Here is a 20,389-nt window from a genome sequence, read left to right on the forward strand (position 1 = left end):
CGTTTTCATATGCCTGAATTTATTCTATTCATAGTAGTTATACAGCCATTCCATGCCAAACCGATATAGTGGTTCTTAGATTTTCGTCAAAAGTGGTAATTTTGTTCTTTATCGCAAAACATTAGACTCGTTTAAAAAAAAATAAATTATTAGGGTCTTCTTCTTGAATGGCGTTAACGTTCCCTGTGGAACTTTTGCCGTCTCAACGTATGCATTAACTAGCGTCATTTATCAATACTTAGCTCAGATTTCTTAAGCCAAATAACACGCCTTGAATGTATTCCGAGGAGCAAACTCTTGAATACGCGTGAAAAGTCGAAGGAAATTTCTTTGACGAGAAATCTCCCGGCCAGAACGGGAATCGAACCCGAACACCCGGCATGATAATGTGAGACGCTAACCACTCGGCTACTGGTGCACTAAATTATTAGGGTGCCCATTTCCATTTCAGGGTGATCTGAAATATCATTTTTCCTATTTTTTCCCAAAAATGACTTTTTTTCAAAAATTCATAACTTTTGAACCACTGAACCGATTTTGATGATCAACATATCAAATTGAAGCCAATGAGATAGTCTTTCATTAAGAAGTATTGAACTCGCGAAAGAAACGGATTGTATTTTCGTAATTATTGATTGTAGTCGTTTTTTATTGTTTTCATGGATTTGAACTAGAGGGCGCTTTATTTTTTTATATTTTTTCTTGAAAGCTGAAGATTTTTTACATCACTCATCTCGATATCAGAGATGATTTTTTTTTGTTTTTGAAATATGATCTTTCAGAGTTCATCGGTGGTCTATTTGATTTTTTGCTTCAATTTGATATGTCGAACATCAGTGGTTATGCTACGTTTTGTATCAACCCATATGTCTTCAAATGTTTTTCAACGTAACTCCTAAACATATATTCTTACCATAATGATGTATTTCGAAAAGTTGTTGAAAATTATAAACAAATTCATAAAATTTCATGAACATGGCGGTTTAATACGACAAACATAAGTATTTAGAAACATTTTTTAAAATATCTCGAAAATGAATGCATTTAGAAGGAGATTGATAAAGGGCTTTTTTGTTTTAAATCACATCAGAATTCATAATTTGAGACTGAAAATGATTGTTAACATACAAAAATTTCAAGTTTCTAAAATTCATAAAAATTCGATGTTCCACAAATTTCCTTCAAAATTTCGGTACGACTCATAGTTTTTGAGATTTAAATTATCAGATTTCTCTTACAAAAATCGATACGCCCTTTTCAAAAGTTACACTTGAGTCGAAATATTCTCAAATGCTGTGGAAAACTCATATTTCCTTCAACCCAAACGGTATACAAAGTTTTTAAATCTGAAATCGATTTCATTTGGAATTGCACTCCTAACATTTAATTCCCCCATTCTGATAGTAGCGCCATTTCAGCCATGCGAACAACACGAGAACAATATTTTTATGGCTACACCTCATTTATAGCAATTCCTTGCGTAAACAAGAAATGACCGAAATGACACCTCAAACCCGGCGATGTGGAATCAGCTGCCAGAAGATACATTTGGGTGGTCGAAGGTGGTTGAAAACAAAACATTGACTCAGAGAAAAACATTGTGCCGAAAACAACTAGAATAATGGCCGTATTCAATTCTGTGGAGTTTCATACTTTCGGCAGTGCTGTCAGCATCCCATTCCCATTGATAGTGAACGTAATCATATCCGTTGGTGCATTCTATGTAGGACAAAAGTTGATTCCAAAGATGAAGACAATGTTTATCAATGCTAATCTTTCGGGCATTGATATGAATAAGAGCTCTAAGCCGAGGATGTAAGTGAAATATGTTCATAATAAGTTTTTTTTAAATTCTTATTTCTTTTTGTAGACCGGAAGCGTTTGGAGTCGTGACCGGCTGTATATTTTTGATCTCGCTTTTCTTATTCATCCCTATCCCGTTTGTGAGGGATTTCTCATTGAATAGCCAAGGAGAGTTTCCACATAATAAGGTATTGGCATTATAATCCTATTATGCAAATCAATCGTTACTTTCAATTTATTACAGTTTGTAGAATTCATTGCTGCAATGCTTTCGATATGCTGTATGATTCTGCTAGGATTTGCCGATGATGTGCTTAATCTACGGTGGCGTGACAAACTGTATCTTCCCACCGTTGCATCCCTGCCGCTGTTGATGGTTTACTATACAAATTTCAATTCGACCACGATAATCATGCCACGATTTGTCGCATCATTTGTTGGCACTTCGCTGAATATTGGCATTCTGTATTACATCTATATGGGCATGCTGGCGGTATTCTGCACCAACGCTATCAACATACTGGCCGGCATAAATGGTCTTGAGGTGTGCCAATCGCTCGTGATCGCTGGATCGATCATTATTTTCAATCTGATTGAAATATTCTCCGGCCACTGCAAGGAGGCGTACGAGTTTTCGCTTTATATAATGTTCCCATATGTGGGTGCTACGCTGGCTCTGTGGAAATATAATCGGTGAGTAGTATTACACAATTCTAGAGACTTTAGTATAGCTAATTTGGCGCAATTTGGCATTTCAAAGATTTTGTCTTTTTGAAACCGTTCTGTCGATTCTAAATCGAAGTTCTTGATGAGCTGGGATTGCGATGTAAAGCTTTTAATTGAGGTTTCAATTTTATTATAATTGAAAATCTGTAATCATTAGTTATTTCGAAGGCTTTGGAAAAATTTCTATTTTTTTCAAAACCATGTCGATCATATCATATCTTTGACGATTAATTGCAGTTAAAAAATAATACTGATTTTGCGTTAGAAACATAATCCACTATAGAATCGATAATAAAGAGTTCTGGGAACGAAACTTTGAGTATAATAATAATCTTCTGACAGAGATGATTAAAGCTAGCATGGTACTAGGCTACACTCCTAGTAAATGTCGTAAAGTCCTGGTTATATTTGTTCCTAAGGCCGGAAAACGCGACGGGATGACTCCCAAAGCATATAGTCTTGATTTCAGAAATAAAGAAATCTGTTGATCATATCAATTAAAATTACATTCGAATGCCCCTCATAGCAAATCTTCAATTTGAATATGGCATCGATTGTTTACGAAATTCTGCTTTTTAACTGGTCCAAGGACCAGTTAACGTTCGTCCAGTTAGAAAGCAGACCAGCCAAACCAGGACCAGTTAGCGAACGATTACTGTACTAAGGGACCATTTGACTGTGCCTTCCACAATTCTAAATGCAAAGCTTTAAATAAATATGGTTTTGACACGTGCATCTATAAATGTATACATGTTGTGCTAACCAATCGACTAATAACAGCTAAATTAGGATGATAAACACTAACGACGAAACCAACAAGAGGTTGTCCTCAAGGAGGATTTCTGTCTCCTTTGTTGAGGCATCTAGTTGATAATCTTCTCATTTTTTTATCCCACCTGTTTTGATTTTTTTTAACTCATTAGCACTTTAACTGTAACAAAGCCGGATTTATTCGTGTACATCGTATCGATAACTTGTGGTAAATTACACAATTTCACCTTCTCGGCGTAAGGGTATTCCAATTGTTCCACTGGTCGTAGTTGAACCCAAGGCGCTTGTATAAATGTATAACAGGTGAAGCAACATCATCACTTCAATGAGAAGGGAATTACGGTTTGTGGAGCGGGGGTTGTTTGTTTTGTTATTGCTAGGATACGCCATTTTTGCATTTTCACATGCAAGAGTAGCGGATGAACTGGATGAGAATGAAATTCTACAAAATCATCCCGTCTTTTTTACATAAGTTCGCGAAAGCCGAACAAAGTATGCATCGTTCGAATAAGCGTCGCAGCAGTTTGTAGAGAGCCGCCGGCAGCGTTCTGATGCTGTTTGTAAACAATACCGACAGCAATTCCAATATGGCTGAAAGTGCATTTCATATGATTGTTTCACCTGGTATATATAGAGGGTTCAACCAAGGCGCCTCTATATATATACCAGGTGAAACAATCATATGAAATGCGCTTTCAGCCATATTGGAATTGCTGTCGGTAAGAGGGGATGATTTTGTAGAATTTCATTCTCATCCAGTTCATCCACTACTCTCACATGTGAAAATGCAAAAATGGCGTATCCTAGCAATAACAAAACAAACAACCCCCGCTCCACAAACCGTAATCCCCTTCTTATTGAAGTGATGATGTTGCTTCACCTGTTGTACATTTATTCAAGCGCCTTGGTTGAACCAAGGCGCCTAGAAGTATATACTAAGGTGGGCCAACTTGCTAAAACCACTCTTCAGCCATCTTGGAAGTCTACTGTGTTTTGTTTGTAAACAAAACACAATACGCTATTGCCGAAGGTCGCTCGTGATCAGTCTGTCTCTTTCACGCTACAAGCAAATAATTCCCCTTCTACTTTCTTCCGTGCTGTTTTCATATACCGCTCCCCTAACCAACTTAGTGACGAAACGGCCTCACCTAGTACCATAGACCCGTCTTGGGTTGAACCATACGAAGCGTTGATATTGTAGTATCCTGAATTAGAGTGTAGCTCTGGTGAGATGTAAACAAAGAGAGCTCTGACGGATGCGTGGAAAAAAGATTATAAGTTGCTGGATGTGTGATGCGGTTTGCATGGAAGATGTGTTCGGTGATTTACGGAATATCACATTGGCGATCCTGCCATGATAAAGTTGCACAGAAAGAAAGTGGTGTGTTTCAGGAAGTGATTTATTTTAGATGTTTTTCTTTGCCCCCGGTAAGTGAATAGCAGCCAAATAATGTTGACAAGAGAACATCCGATATTCTCGGAAGTGCTGCTAGTAATGCAGAAAAAATAATAATTTCGAATCGCTCAAGCTATATGTTTTGGTTGTGTGAAAATCTCATGAAAATAAGACCAAGAAAAGAAATATAAATATTCATTATTAATAAATTTAATCTTGTGAACTGAGCAGTTGAGTTGGATGTAATGCCAGATTTTTGTTAAATTGCAATATTGAGTCGGGTTCAGCCCAAGGCCAATATTTTGGATGAATTTTCGCCAAATCATTGCAAATGAAATAGTTGAGTCGGGTAAAGCCCAAAGCCAGCTAGTAGATACATTAAATTCTATTGATTCACAATATTGAGTCGGGTTCAGCCCAAGACCAATATCAGGTTGAATTTGTGCCAAGTTCAGCTCAAGCTCAAAATCATTGTATATTAAACAGTTGAGTCGGGTTAAGCCCAAGGCCAGCTAGTAAACATATTACATTTTGAGTCGAGTTCAGCTCAAGGCTAAAATAATTGTTTATGAATCAGTTGAGTCGGGTTAAGCCCAAGGCCAGCTAGTAAACTTATTTAATCTTGAGTTGAGTTCAGCTCAAGACCAAAATCATTGTTTATGAAACAGTTGAGTCGGGTTAAGCCCAAGACCAATATCTGGCTGGATTTTGCGCCGAGTTCAGTTCAAGGTCTGCAATATTTATCAAAAGATTGATTAATGTAGTGTTCTCTGTAACTTTCATTGACATTCATATTGACATAACTAATGAAGTTTTAAAGTGTTATTACATTTTTACATGCAATAATACAAATTGTCGGTGTCCACAACCCATGTTGCAGGAGCGTATAAAAGAATTTGGGAGTTACTGGTCTCATGAATAATGGAGATAGATCGATGTGCAATCACACATTGCTTAATTTACAATCGACTTACTATTTAGAATACAACTAATGTGAATAAAAATCGATCCTAATATCCAAAATCCAAAGGACATCTGGTTCATAGAGAGGATTATGCAAAGAAAATGACAGTCAGTACTAAAATTGGTAGAAATGAACTGTAAGGAAGCTATAATATAGCAGCTAGCCGTATTTATGCCTCTCACATTTGTCGAGGAAATATTAGAATGTAGGGAGCTGTAGAGCTATCGTCACGGAATCTGCCATTGACATGTAGACAAAATATTCAAAACTTTCAAATGTACATAAACGTAAGACGAATGAAAAAAAATATTAGTTATGTATATATTTATGAACATTTTGATTATTTTTCGACTCTTCAGACACCACATCTCGTTTATATTTTTTAGTATTTCCGGAGGATGAGGAATCTAGACAAACAGAGTTTTATGAACTTAGGTGCAACGAAATATGCTACGGGGACTCGTTCTTCTAGATGTGGAAAGCGAAAGGGGGATTGTTTACCTAAAGCGTGAAAGAAAGAGGTTAATCATAAGCGTCTGAATTCCTGCATTCTCTTAATAGTTTAAGTGCTATTCAGCTGATACTAGTACTTCATTCAAAGTTAAACGTTTTGCGTTTAGAAAAAAGGAAATGTTCACAATGTAAAGTATCGTATTGAATAGAGTTGACAAACCTTGCACAAGCGTATTGTGTTCCGTTCACAAACAAATCACAGTATACTTTCAAGATGGCTGCAGAGTGGTTTTGACATGTTGACTCACCTTAGAATATACTTCTAAGACCCTTGGGTTAGATTACATTCCATTCTTGTTATTGTTGCTGTCAGGGGAGGATATAGTATCCTGAATTAGAGTGTAGCTCTGGTGAGATGTAGAGAGAGAAAAAAAAGAGAGCTCTGACGGATGCGTGGAAAAAAGATTATAAGTTGCAGGATGTGTGATGCGGTTTGCATGAAAGATGTGTTCGGTGATTTACGGAATATCACAGATATGAGCTTCCATTGTTGTGTTATGAATAGCACCAATAGTCCGATGTTCTTGCTGCAAACATCAAAGCATGTGTGAACAGGGAAAGACTGGATCACAGTCACTTGATGATTGTTGCGTGGACGTAGGAGCTATAATAACACACAAATAGTTCCGCTAAGTAGCGGACATGGAAACAGTTAGGCTAGGAAGACCCTCGATCTTCTCAATAACCCGACTAGTTTGGGATACGAAGTCATTGGATTCGCTGATGACATAATCACTTTAGTGAGGGGTAAATGTGAGTATACTATTTCCAATAGCATGCAAACTATCCACACTTAAATGGTACAACTTGGAAGGACTCAGTGTTAATCTTTAAAAATAGTCATGACATCAGGGAAAAAAAGTATAGAATTGCATTCCTTAGATTGGGATTATATTTAGGTCATACTTGACTAAAAGCTAAACTGAAACTAAAACAAAAAATGATCCACTGGATGTACTCGACAATATTGAGACCCGGATCTCACAAAACAAGGCTCAGAATTACAGTAAATATTCGCTAACTAGGCGAAAAGGGAAGACTAGTTATCGACATTCGCGTTTTAACTGGTCCGACATGTTAAACGTCAAATAAAATCGAGGGGAACTTCAATGAATTGTTTGATTAGCGTTGATCATGAAATTAGATAAACAAAAGGATTTCAATTGAAGTTTCGCATTGAGTGCGACAACATGTATGAATTATAATTCGAGGAAATTATTTTTCTGTACTTTAACCAATGTTTCTGTCATGCGAAAATAATGTCAATTTCCATAGCATTTCAAATTACATTCGAATGCCCCTCACAGCGAATCTTCCATTTGAATATGGCGTCGATTGTTTACGAAATTCTGCTTCTGTAAACGTTCGCCCAGTTAAAAAGCAGACCAGTTAAACCAGGATCAGTCAGCGAACGATTACTGTAAAATGTAGTCTTGATTGCTCGTTGGATATAGCGATACTGAAACACTGAAGCTACTGAATATCCAATTAGTATTCAGTGACAAATTTTCTAACAAATTTTCAGCTTCTGTTTTCAACAGAAGAACGCAGCTCTAGCCGCTGAAAAATAGCTTCTTCACTACCGGCCTCAAAAGCGCTTCCCTTTGATGCCACTTTTAACCCGTAAACAATGTTCAAATTCACGAAAATTAATTGATCCATCGGACAGTCACCAATAAGTCATTCAAGAGTCATTTTGTTAGCGACTAGATGGCAGCGGTAGCGACGCATTCCAAATGGCCTTTTGTCAAGGTCGAATTTTTTATTAGTTTTTCAAACTGGCCTTTTTTAAGACTAGAGGCTTATATTTCAAATATTTCTCTTCTACTTTGCTTGTGCAAGCTCTGTACGATGCTTACTTGTTTTCGCCTCTAGCCTTGAAAAAAGTTAATTTGGATAACTAAATTCTCGACCTGGAAAACCTCACTGCCATCTGCTCGCTAGCTAGATGACTAATGAATCGTGAATGTTGTGAAATCGCTCAATAAATTAAAAACACGGCGTTTTCTATTTCTTTTTCATAGAAACGTGTTCCGTTATCTGATTTAACCTTTTAACGGGCCGTGAGAACTAGGCATGTAATCAACGCAAACTACAATATAACGACATGTGTACATGCTAAAATACCCCAAACAATTAAATGTGTTGGTGGCACCTGCCCGTCTAACGGTAAACATATTTTTTTTGTTAAATTTTTTTATGTTAGTTTCAACAAAAACAACTAATAAAACTCATGATCAGACTCAGCAGGTCCAACCAGTTCAAACGTATTGAAAACTCGAAAGCGCTCGAAAAAATCAGGCATATTACTAGGTAACAAAACTAGTTGCCACAATATTAGTTGTTTGGTTTGCGTGTCGTATAACTTTTTTTTTTATTTTAGTTTGCGTGAAAATAACAGTTTTCCTTGGGAAAACGTTTCAGAAATGCTAAAATATATGCAATTTGCAACACATTAAGTTCAAGCTCGGTAAGAGATTATCTCGATTGGATTGTATTACATGGGCTGAAAAGTTCCGGGATTTTCCAACAGATGGCGCCACTTAAAAATGAACAAGATTCATTTCGAAAGGTTCATCTGGCACTAGCTTATTTTTGATGTTTCATGGATATATATATATATATATATATATATATATATATATATATATATATATATATATATATAGTATTACTATTCGCTTTGACGGCGGAATGATGTCGACATCCGGATATGACATTAATTTGTATGAGTCCAACTGTTCTGTCAGATTAGTCGGCCCTAAAGCAGTTTTAAATTGCTCAAATTTTGATTTAGGAAAAATAATTTTCATTCATAATTTTTTAATTTTTATTTTTGAAAGTGTGTTCATTTCCTAATCCCCCATTTCGCAATACGAAGCTCAATGCCGTCAACGCGGATCTTATCGATACACATTTTTATCTATTACACAGTAGCCATTTAGGCGTGAGAGAATTCCTATTCTATCGATACACGTGTCGTTTTTTTCGTCGTGAGAATACTCCTATTGTTCGAATTTTCACAGTTGGACCATACACTGCGAAACTGTTGATATGAGCCTTTAATTGTTGTGTTATAAATAGAATCAATTACCGATGCAACAGACCGTAATGTGAGCGGTAAGAGACTGGGACTACCGTCACATGATGATTGTTACGTGGACGTAGTAGCTCAAATAACACACAAAGATGTACAATTGAGGGCTCTGAATTATGAGCTCATGATCATCGCGGACACGCAACCAATTAGGCTACGAAGACTCCTCTACAGGTAATACATGTCGTTACTGTAACTTTGTGACTGAAACTTCGGAACATTTACTGTGTTGCCGGAAGGGGAACAATTTAACGATGCTCCTCTTGAGGACTGGTGGAGCATGATTAAAACAGCCATAAACAGCGTAGCGGAGAACATCCTAGGACAAGTGGAATGAAGACGACGGTACGAGTGGTTCGATGATGAGTGTCAGCAAGGGTTACAGGAGAAGAATGCTGCGCGGAAGCTCATGCTGGGTCAAGCTGGGTCAAGGGTCAGGACGTGGAACGTCCTGACGGGTAGCTTTATCTGCATCGGCTGATTGTCAGAATTTGGGAAACAGAACAACTACCGCAGGAGTGGAAAGATGGGGTTATTTGCCCTATCTTCAAGAAAGGGGACAAACTAGACTGTGAAAACTTTCGTGCAATCACCGTCCTGAATGCCGCCTACAAAGTGCTTTCCCAAATCATCTTCCGTCGTCTATCGCCACTGACAAACAGATTATGGGAGATTATCAGGCCGGCTTCATCGAAGGTCGGTCTACTACTGACCAAATCTTCACCTTGCGGCAGATCCTCCAGAAATGCCGTGAGTACAGAGTTCCCACGCACCATCGACTTTAAAGCCGCATACGATTCAATAACACGAAAAGAGCTATGGAGAATCATGGACGAAAACGGCTTCCTCGTGAAGCTGACAAGACTGATTAAGGCGGATAGAATACCGTGCTGTATGCGAATTTCGGGTGGATTATCTGATCCATTCGAGTCCCGCAGGGGGCTTCGACAAGGTGATGGTCTCTCTTGCCTACTGTTCAACATCGCGTTAGAGGGTATTATGAGACGAGCGGCGTTTAACTTGTGTGGTACGATTTTCAATAGATCTAGTCAATTCATCTGCTTCGCTGATGACGTAGACATTGTCGGCAGAACATTTGAGACGGTAGCTGAACATTACACCAGACTTAAGCACGAAGCAGAGAGAATTGGACTGAAAATCAATGCGTCTAAAATCAAATACATGCTAACTTTCGGATCCGAGCACGACAGCACCCGATTAGGTAGTAGTGTAATGATCGACGGTGAGTTCGAGGTAGTGGACCAATTTGTCTACCTTGGCTCAATGGTAACGTCTGACAATGATACCAGCCGTGAGATCCGGAGACGCATCATCAATGGGAGTCGTACCTACTATAGTCTCCACAAACACTTAAGGTCAAACAGACTTAGCAGTCGTGCGAAATGTTCCCTGTACAAAACGCTCATAAGACCGGTTGCCCTCTACGGGTACAAGACGTGGACAATACTCGAAGAGGACCTGCGAGCACGCGGAGTCTTTGAACGGCGGGTGTTAAGAACCATCTTCGGCGGTGTACAGGAGGACGGCGTATGGAGACGAAGGATGAACCACGAGCTCACGCGACTCACCGGCGAACCCAGTATCCAGCAAATGATCTAAGCTGGAAGGATATGCTGGGCAGGACATGTTGCAAGACGGACAACTATCCTGCAAAAATGGTGTTCATCGGTAATCCGGCTGGTACGAGACGACGAGGAGCTCAACGAGCAAGGTGGTTAGACCAAGTGGAGCATGACATGGTGAGTACGAGGTGCCCTCGGAATTGGATAGAGATAGCCACGAACAGAGTTAATTGGAGAAGAATTGTGAATCAGGCCATGTTGTAAAGACGTTAAGCTAAAATCAATAAATAAATAAAAACTGTATCGATACAGCGTATTGATTCAACGAAGACAGTGGATTCTTGAAAAGAGTGTTATTACGCTTAACGAAATATGGTCTGCTGAGTAATGGTCCTGTGTCCAGGAATTCACATAAAAAGAGTGCGAAACAATAGGTTCTTGACCGCTTGTATCCAGGGATGTCTGAACTTGGCTGCACCGATGGCGTCGACGGCACTCGCGTCGGGGACGATCAGCATCAGCTTTGTTGACGGGATCATAGCTGCCATGTAGATTCCGGCTACATCAGCCGAGCAGACCTGGCAGGTGTTGGCAAGTCTCTTGTTGAAAATCAGTCTATTATTTCTGTCGCTTACCCCGAAACTAACTCCCGATAACCCCTTAAAACCGTCCGAGTAGCTGGTTCTATTGTCATTGCAATGGGATTCTGTTGCAGGCTTACGGAGCCTGCCCAGATCGGAGGTTGTTCCTGATACCGTTTTCCATTCGAACAGTGAGGAATCTTCAATCATTCTCTTCAAACCAGCTTTGTTTTGTCAACATGATTGTCTTCGAGCTAGGTATACCATACCCATACGTTGACATCGACAAGGCTTTCGGAATAATAGTTGGAAACGAAACCATTGGTTTGCAACAAGTATAACGTAAAATATTATTATCACGGATTGTTGAAAGAGCAAAGAAATCACAAAGCGTAAAATGAAGTATTTAAGTCAATTAATAATAATAATTTTATCTGTCACATTATGCAGATTAATTTATCAGGTATAGGTACATACTTAGAGCTACTACTTCGTTAGATATTCTATCATGTTTGATTATTTGTAAAAAAAATCAACGGCCGATATCGAGAATTCTCTCCGAGTCAAAATATCAATTTGTTTCCCCAATATTTCACCTAAAAATACACTAATTCCTAAATTAGACAAACCAACACAAATCCATTAGAAAATCGTATTTCGTTCATTTGCTTGCTATCTACAAATTTTGAACATATTTTGAGTTACGCTTGTTTATAGGTTCTCCAGCACGGGTACAGTCTAACCTCGCTTCCGAGAGAACACGATTAGAGAATGAGAGTAGTTGAGAGTAGAATTTTGAGTGTTTGTTGATTCGAACTATATGCGCGTATGGATAGTGTGTGTGTGTGTGTGTGTTCGATATCTATGATAGGAGGTTGACAGGTTGCTGAGCTGATTATGTCGTATGATGATGATGATGTTCGATGATAGGTTATGAAGAGTATTTAGTGTTTTTCTAGCTGAAATACTCGTCGTCTATGACGCTGTCCTCCCACCGAGCGAACAGATTGATGACAATATTGTCGAATCTCCAGCTATTCTTTCGAACGTATTCTGGCGCATAGTACTTATCGACGTGTCGTTGCAATTTTATGAGATTCAGCTTGCCATCGAAGTACTTCCCACTGGCAACTAGATTCTGAACATACTCCGCGTTCAGTACAGTACCCTTTTTGAGGTCAGGAAGATACGATGATTGATTAGTTGTGCTAGCGCTATCGTTACTAGTGGTATTGACTAAAGCTATAAATTCTAAATATTTTACTACATCTATTGGTTGGTAGCAATGGCGACAGTACCAGCCACCATAATGGTTCAGATCACCAATTAACATCACTGGTTTGTCGATCCGTAGGAGTTCCTCCGGATCTGATCGATACACCTCATCTACAGTACTTAATTGACAGACAGCGCTTCCGAGCGTTGTGCTTTCCGGATGCTGCCAGAAGAATCCGAACACGTTGTATTTGAGCCGGAACCGAACAGGTTGGGGCCAATTGTCATACCACCGGAAATAGTTCACTGCCCTACGATTTAGGATTTCATCCGTTCTACTGTATAATAATATATCTTCCGCGTGCATATCACTTCTATTGATGAACTTTTTCATTTTCCGAAAGATATTCCTGCCACTACAGGTGGGATCTTCCAGCAGCAGAATTTTTTTCTGATTGCTTTTCAGAAAGTCAGTACTCGAGATGTGCGCCCCAATCGCATACGATTCACTTTTGGCTCCGCTAGCAGCCGCCAGCTGCCGATCACACAGCACAAACAAACTCACAATATCGAGCAATTCCATCATCTGCATTTCCAGCACTTCCACACTGATAAAATTCGTTTCTATAATGTAAAATACATGTTTGGGTACCTTCCGCGGTGCCGCCGTCTGGTTTCTAGGTGGGATTCTCGAGGCTATAAATGCCCTCCAGAGCACTTCCGGCTGACCACAATCTGGCCCGTGCCATTCCGGTAGACAGCGACAGCGTCCATCCGGCAGAATTTCATTGCTTATATCTCGCTGCTCATCATCGCCCGCCTCCTCGGGCGTCCTCGTCCCCGTCGTCGTCGTCGCTACTATTGCTACTACATCTAACACCCCTGCTTCAAGCTCAGTCTCATTGGTTCGTTTTGCGTGTTGCTCTCTTTCGAGAGTGGTGCCTTGGTGATTGTTGTTCGGCCTCTCCGACGGGAAATGGGTTCCCTCGATGAAGCATAGCTTCTTCCGCTCCCGGTAGCCGTCGTGGTAGTATATGGGCCTGAAATGAGCAGTAGTATATTTAGTATGTTATAAATATAACCATTTATAGGGGATGTTACTTCTGCTAATCATGTTTGCATCCATTGTTTTCAACTATTGTGGTATGAACCATTTTTTCTACTACACTTCAAGCTTTTTTACTGCTTATTGATGAGGGAGTAGACAGGAAGCCAGTCTTCCGAAAAACACTTGCACATGTCCACGCGATGTGAAATTCCATGTTCTTGCCTTTCGTTAGTGTTAAATGTTTACCCCAAACACGAACAATGATACTCAAACATAAACATGCGTTTCTCACATCATAAACAAACACGATGTTTATAATTCAAGCACATCATGTTCAAACATACCACCCGTTGTCGCAGTATTCTTTACTTTCGTTTCGTTTCTTTTCATGCACGGACAAAAATAATTCCTGAAAAGAAAACATTCTGATTTTTTTTTCTCCGTGCATGTTGCCAATTGAAGTCTGGGGATCCGAGTGCACAGCGGGAGACGTCATACAAATGCTGGCCAAATAAATAAATAAATAGTTTTAGATGGATGTTTTCAGGAAAGTTCAAACCTATTCTTGGTATTTTGATGTGGGAAACTAAACATCAATTTTAGTACTTGTTCAAAAAGCTGATAATAGGACTAAACTGACTGATAAATGGATTAAATAATAACAATTGTGAAGAATTCTGATATTAATTGATTAATTGACGTGACAACACCAGTCTTTTTGTGGTTTCCGACTTTTGAACGTTAATGTTGTAGTTTCAGTTCCGTTTCAAAACATACAAACAAACTTTGTTCTATGAGTTATTCAAAAAACTCGCAAGAACATTGCAAAAAACGACATTCATTTTGTGACGAGACAACGCGCTCTGTGCGAGAAAATAGTCTCCACGAAGCGCTGTCACGTCACACAATCAATAAGTTGTATTAAATAAGAATTTTACATTATTGGAGCAAACTACATACTATTTTTTGTTTTTTATTACTCTGAATACTTCTCACTTTCCACTGAGATCTCCCCTTCTCCTTCCAAAGGTTCATTCTATTGGGGAAGCTGGTCCTAACGCGACCGGTGATCCTGAATCTACTCCCCTTTGTATCTCAGGAACACCAAATTTTCAGTAGTGTCAAATGAAGGGTGTCATAACGCTGACAATTTCATAATATGGGGATTTTTTTCTGGTTCTTTTTATTCTAGCGTTTTAGAGCCATTTTGCGTTTTCATTGGTTCAAAAACAGAACAGACCTGTATGCAAAATGAGTTCAATGTTCTTCTAAATTGTGAAACATTGCGAAACAAAGCAATTTTAATTGCTTATGGTATGTTCATCAAAATAAGCTATAAAATGAGCTAATATCTGTAATACGCGGTATGCCGTTATTTGGGAAAAGTCAGGGTGGTCCTAAACCGACCTCCAGTTTTGACATCGTGATTGTTTAACACGTTCACTCTGGCGCTTGCCATCAATGGCTAGCACAATTGTGGTTCATCGAGTGGCGTTCACTACAGAGGGAACGCATTTAATTTTGCTATCAGAAACTTTTGATAAACTCTTTGTATGCATCCATGTGCATGTGGCGCGTACCTGTGCAAGGGCGTCTATGTTTGCGTGTTGAAGATAACTTTGACTTTGATCGTTGACATTTGACGTTTGCGTGTGCATTTGTATGTGCACTTTCTTTGTCTAACCTGTTCTTACTTTGTCTGTTCTTACCACTCAAATATCATCTCCCTCTCGCTTAAATCCTATCTGCTCACTATCAAACTTGATTCTCTTTTTTCATTCTTTTTCGCATATCCATGGATATATGCCAGCGTTACCATTCAAGATCGTGTTGTGGAATTTCATGCCATTTCCGGTCTTTTTGATCCGTTTTAAACGAACCAGAAGTCACCATCCTCGATTTTAGAATGACATCGGAATACGATATTCGACTTCCGCTGGTAAGACACCTGCAACCAATACCCAAATCATATGGGGTTTCTATATTTTTTGTCATTCAATATTATTATCAGCAAACCGAAAGTCGAAACAAGAATCTATTTTATATTCTGGAATCTACGTTCATCTATTGTTGACAAAACATAGAAGAAAGAATTGAAAATACAACATTCATGTTCAACAGTCCGAAACAGTAAACGTCAGCTATTGTCTCGTCACGAAAGTATTTCACAGACAAGCCAATCTATCTCTAAAATATTCTCCAACTGATGATTCTCGTAGCAAATTTTCTCAATTTCACACAAAACATCGTTTAATTTTTTAATTTTTTTCATGCATGAAAACGCAAAAAAAAATGTTTGTATTGAGTCAAGATATTACCACGTCACGATGGAATGGATCGTATACTTTGCTTCTTGAGACAGTTGATACTCCTCTATTTGTGGACCGATCTTAACCAAATTTTGTGGGTTGTTGACCCCCATTGTTCGCTTAGAAAAACCCAAGTATAAAAATGTTTGAACTTAGGTTAATCTGATAAACTAAAAAAAATCTCAAAGAGACTATAGACTAATAGACAACGCTTCAAAATATCTGTTTTTCAAATCCTTGTTTCCAAAAAATTACAAAATGAAACATGGGTTTACCCGCGGCTCTTCAAACAAGCGTTTAATTATCCATTCTATGGTATATAGACATTGAAGTTTGGTTAAGCAAGTGCAGAGATATCTCAAGAAACATAAAGACAGGGAAAACCCAAAATATTTTAAATATAATTATGTAGTTTTTTAAACTCGCCCCTCTCAAAGATTGGGATTCTCAAGAATTTATGATATAAGTGGTGCTTATTCAAATCAAGTTTTCACTTTTCTCCTAAAACTAGATTTGAAATTTGGTTCTCTGGTGCATAACCTCATGGAATGGGTCATACAGGCTTTTGCCTGTAGGTGAACTTAGTAGGGTAAACAGCGCAAAAATAGACGGCTTTTAAATTCGCGCTGTTTTTGTTGGCATTTGACAGTTGACAGTTGTTTGGCTTTCTTCCCCGTTCATCAAACTGAAGCGAAATTGTAGCTTTTTTTCAATTTTCATGTTTTTTCATGTACTAAGTAATGGCAAGCAAAACTACCCTCCAAGATTAATTTGGCTGCAAGATCCAGAGATTTCGTGATGGTTGATGGAAACTAGCTAGGATGCGCGTACTGTTCCGTCCGCATTCTCATCAAGAGCTAGCAACAAGAACAAGTATGCTCACTATGATCCGAAAAATGAACGACTGAAACATTTTCGGAAAGGATAGGTTTACGGAACATTTTTACCAAAAATTGTCTTCGGTCTCTCGTGCAGAAACCCTAACGTTGAGACAGCTTTTTCATTAATATTTCCATATCCATTAATGTTTTTATGAAAACATGTGGGAGGAGATTGTTGTGCTATGCGACAAGTTTATGATGCTATACCTCATTTTGGAAGGATAGCGTTAAAAAAATGTTTCGGAGCTAGTTAAATTAACTAGTTCGAAATTCTCATTCTCTTTATCGTCATATGAATCAAATTTAATGAAACGGCAACGGAAATTTCGGAAAACAAACAAAAGAGAGCCGAAAGATTGCAAGATAAAGCATTTTGTTGAAATCGTAACAATTTCATGAAATTGATTCGAATCAAAATGAAAATCACTCATTCTGTACTAGTGTTTTGGTAAGACAATTTTTTTAAATCTTTTACGAATCTTCTCAATGTTCTCGTTGTTTAACTCTATTAAAAATCACTAACAATTCATTTATTGGAAGATATCGACAGACGTTTTTAAATTTGTTCAAACTAACTGAATGTTTCAGAAACTACTAGTATACAATTTGATTACTAGTCCACTTCTGGAATTTTTCTGAAAAATTACTGGAAATATCACGATTAGAGATTTTTTTTTTATATTTATTTACCCTGGACTTTCGTTTGGACCGTCTTAGTTCTCTGCTATTTTCAGTCAAGGCTCTGTTGAACAGTTACCGCGCTGTTTTGCGAAGCCGCTCGAGCCTTTTGTTGCACCAAGGAACGTTTCTTGTCGAAGAAATTCTCTTTAATTATACAATTACTATTATAGGCAGAGACTACCGTATCGTTGAATTCTTTTGAAGTTGACCCAAGCTGTTGAATCGATTCTTGCATTAAGAATTTTTGAATGTTTGAGTTCAAGTGAATATCGTTCCCAGTTGTTTTTTTTTTTGGATCACTATATTCTCTCTGTACTGTCAAGAAGCCACCATCCCATTCAAAAATGTGTCTGTGATCAGACTAAGACGCCTCTTCCGAAACGAGCTAGTTGTGTATTTTCTCAGAAAATAACGGATTGCACAGTGTTAGGTCCAGGACTTGTTTGGTAGCGTTCGTAAATATTGGTTCTTTGCTTGTATTGACAGTGGCAATGTGTTTGAGAAATTCTAGAAGACATCCACCTCGACTGTTTACAACAGTGCTTGGAGGCATGCTTGTCATCGTAGAATAACTTACATGAACAAGTTTGAATACCAAGTATTCTTCCTTAGTGGACTCAAGGCTCTTGAGTTAGAACTAAATCTGTAGCGTTTTTGAAAAACCTCCTAGACAGCACCACTCCACCACTTAACGTGATGTAGGTTTATTTGCAGAACCTTAGTGTTCTGCGTTATTTTTGACCACACGTTTGGTTCATTTTGGCGAGTTGGAATCCCATCTTTTTTACAAAGCTTGATCGATGTTCCTAAACGCTGAGTCGGTACCATTTGGCACAGGAACAAGAGACGTCTCTATGAACTTTGTGTGGAACCCCAAATTTGGCGCCACTAGTTCCAGAAGACCTCAGTTTTTCAGTAACGCTCTTTCAGTAACTTTCGACTTACACCCCAGCACAGAAATAAAAGACGAAGTCCTGCGTTAAAAATACATGTTCGAGATTGAGCCCTACAAACAAGTGAATTGTAAAAAAGATACGAATAGAAGAGCGAGGACCATAAATCAACACCACAAATCGCTGCCAGACATTGGTTTGCATATTTTATTAGCTTCACCTAAACTGGACATTTGCACCCATTAGCTTCAATTCAACTCATCTTGTATGAGCAACACTACTGCTCTACTTGTGCACGAAATTGGTGCATCTAAATTTGCACAATTTTCATTTGCCTGCTCGAAAAAAAAACAGCGTCAAGATCCGGACGAGAAAAATGAAATAAACCTTTTTTCACACACATCGCACTCTATCTACTACCACTATATACTGGGTGGCGTTAAGTGAAGACGTTGTGCACACAGCTGCTTTTTACATCTCTCAATCGATATTTTTGGGGCCTCACCCACGGAATTCACCCACGGAATTCCTTCACTCACCTGTAATATTTCGTGTAATTGTCCGGCTTTGGGACGCTTATCTGATGCAACGGCTTGAACCGCGGATGTCGCACATGTCCAACGCGTGGTCCGGTTGTCGGCTGATTTGCTCCCACGGCTTCTGGAGCCGCACTTTGGTTGCTAATGAATTTCACATTGAACCACGATATCGGCTGAATGACTGGTTCGCCAGGCTTCGGCTGACTGTGTGTCCCTGCCGTGTCATCCTGCTGTATGTTGCTGACCAGCAGCGAACCGAACGCCAGAAACACCGAAATCAGTGAGAGCTGCAGCAGAAACAGACCCCATAGGAACAACTTGACGTCCAGTTTTTTGCTCGTCATATACATTAAGCTGCCGAAAAATCACAGCGCTTTGACTGTCTCTCACATTGTTTCCCCTCCGATTTGTGTAATGGCATAAAACTATCGACACTCTTTTACATACATCTTGACATCGATTTATTTCACCAGCACGGATAGCAATTTTAGCGACTGTTCGAAACTGCGAGCTGCTCCAGATTGAATGACTCATTAAATGTGATGGCGACCGAATGTGAGATTTCTATCGCGTTCGTTCTGTTCTCTGCTCTGACAATCATCTGTCAGGACATCTGTGTTATGAACAGTGTGTAGAGAAAATGAAACAAACTGTTATTTGCAGGTATGTGTGTGTGTGTGTGGAATCGCTTTTTGTCCGACACACCAATAAACACCGAAAGGGCATTTGCTATAAAAACTAACCATGCTGATGATTATAGCATCATTTTGTTTCCCATTTCAGATATCCATCTCAGGTGTTCGTTGGGGACACGTTCAACTATTTGTCGGGGATGACTTTCGCCGTCGTCGGTATCCTGGGTCATTTCAGTAAAACGGTTTTACTGTTTTTCATCCCCCAGATCATCAACTTTCTCTACTCAGTGCCACAGCTGTTTCGATTCATCCCATGTCCGCGGCATCGTCTCCCGAAATACGACCCCAGTACGGGTTTGTTGAACTTCAGCCGGACACAATTTCGGACAAGTGAACTCAATATCCTAGGAAAGTTTTGCTATTATTTATTTAGACACGCGCGAATTATCAAATGCGAGGAGACCGAAGATGGCATTGTGACGTGTAATAATTTCACCATCATTAATTTTGCGATTTTGTTCACCGGCCCAATAAGGGAAGACAAGCTGAATAATGTGCTGATAATTTTTCAGCTTGTTTGCTCGATATTTGCATTCGCAATCAGATATCCTTTGGCGCATTATTTCTATGAAACAATCAATTGATAATAGATAATAATTGATAAGTCAAAGGCGAGAAAATTGCTATAGAAACCAAAGCATTAATTTTGAAGAGAACTGGGTAATTATGAAAAGCGAAAATTAAATAAAAAGAG

General features: G+C 38.9%; 2 protein-coding genes across 2 annotated transcripts; one reads left to right on the forward strand and one right to left on the reverse strand.

The window, feature by feature from the left end:
* The first annotated feature begins 1,492 nt into the window (after window positions 1–1,492).
* On the forward strand, window positions 1,493–20,389 carry LOC129775011 (UDP-N-acetylglucosamine--dolichyl-phosphate N-acetylglucosaminephosphotransferase). Its single transcript, XM_055779165.1, has 4 exons — window positions 1,493–1,815; window positions 1,871–1,991; window positions 2,048–2,496; window positions 19,784–20,389. The coding sequence occupies exons 1-4, from the start codon at window positions 1,622–1,624 to the stop codon at window positions 20,277–20,279; spliced, it is 1,260 nt and encodes a 419-aa protein (XP_055635140.1). The 5' UTR covers window positions 1,493–1,621; the 3' UTR covers window positions 20,280–20,389.
* Window positions 11,776–19,586, reverse strand: LOC129775008 (beta-1,4-mannosyl-glycoprotein 4-beta-N-acetylglucosaminyltransferase). Its single transcript, XM_055779163.1, has 2 exons — window positions 19,001–19,586; window positions 11,776–13,689 (listed from the first exon to the last, which is right to left on the reverse strand). The coding sequence occupies exons 1-2, from the start codon at window positions 19,348–19,350 to the stop codon at window positions 12,390–12,392; spliced, it is 1,650 nt and encodes a 549-aa protein (XP_055635138.1). The 5' UTR covers window positions 19,351–19,586; the 3' UTR covers window positions 11,776–12,389.

Source organism: Toxorhynchites rutilus, chromosome 3, assembly GCF_029784135.1.
Source record: "Toxorhynchites rutilus septentrionalis strain SRP chromosome 3, ASM2978413v1, whole genome shotgun sequence".
Lineage (NCBI taxonomy): Eukaryota > Metazoa > Arthropoda > Insecta > Diptera > Culicidae > Toxorhynchites > Toxorhynchites rutilus.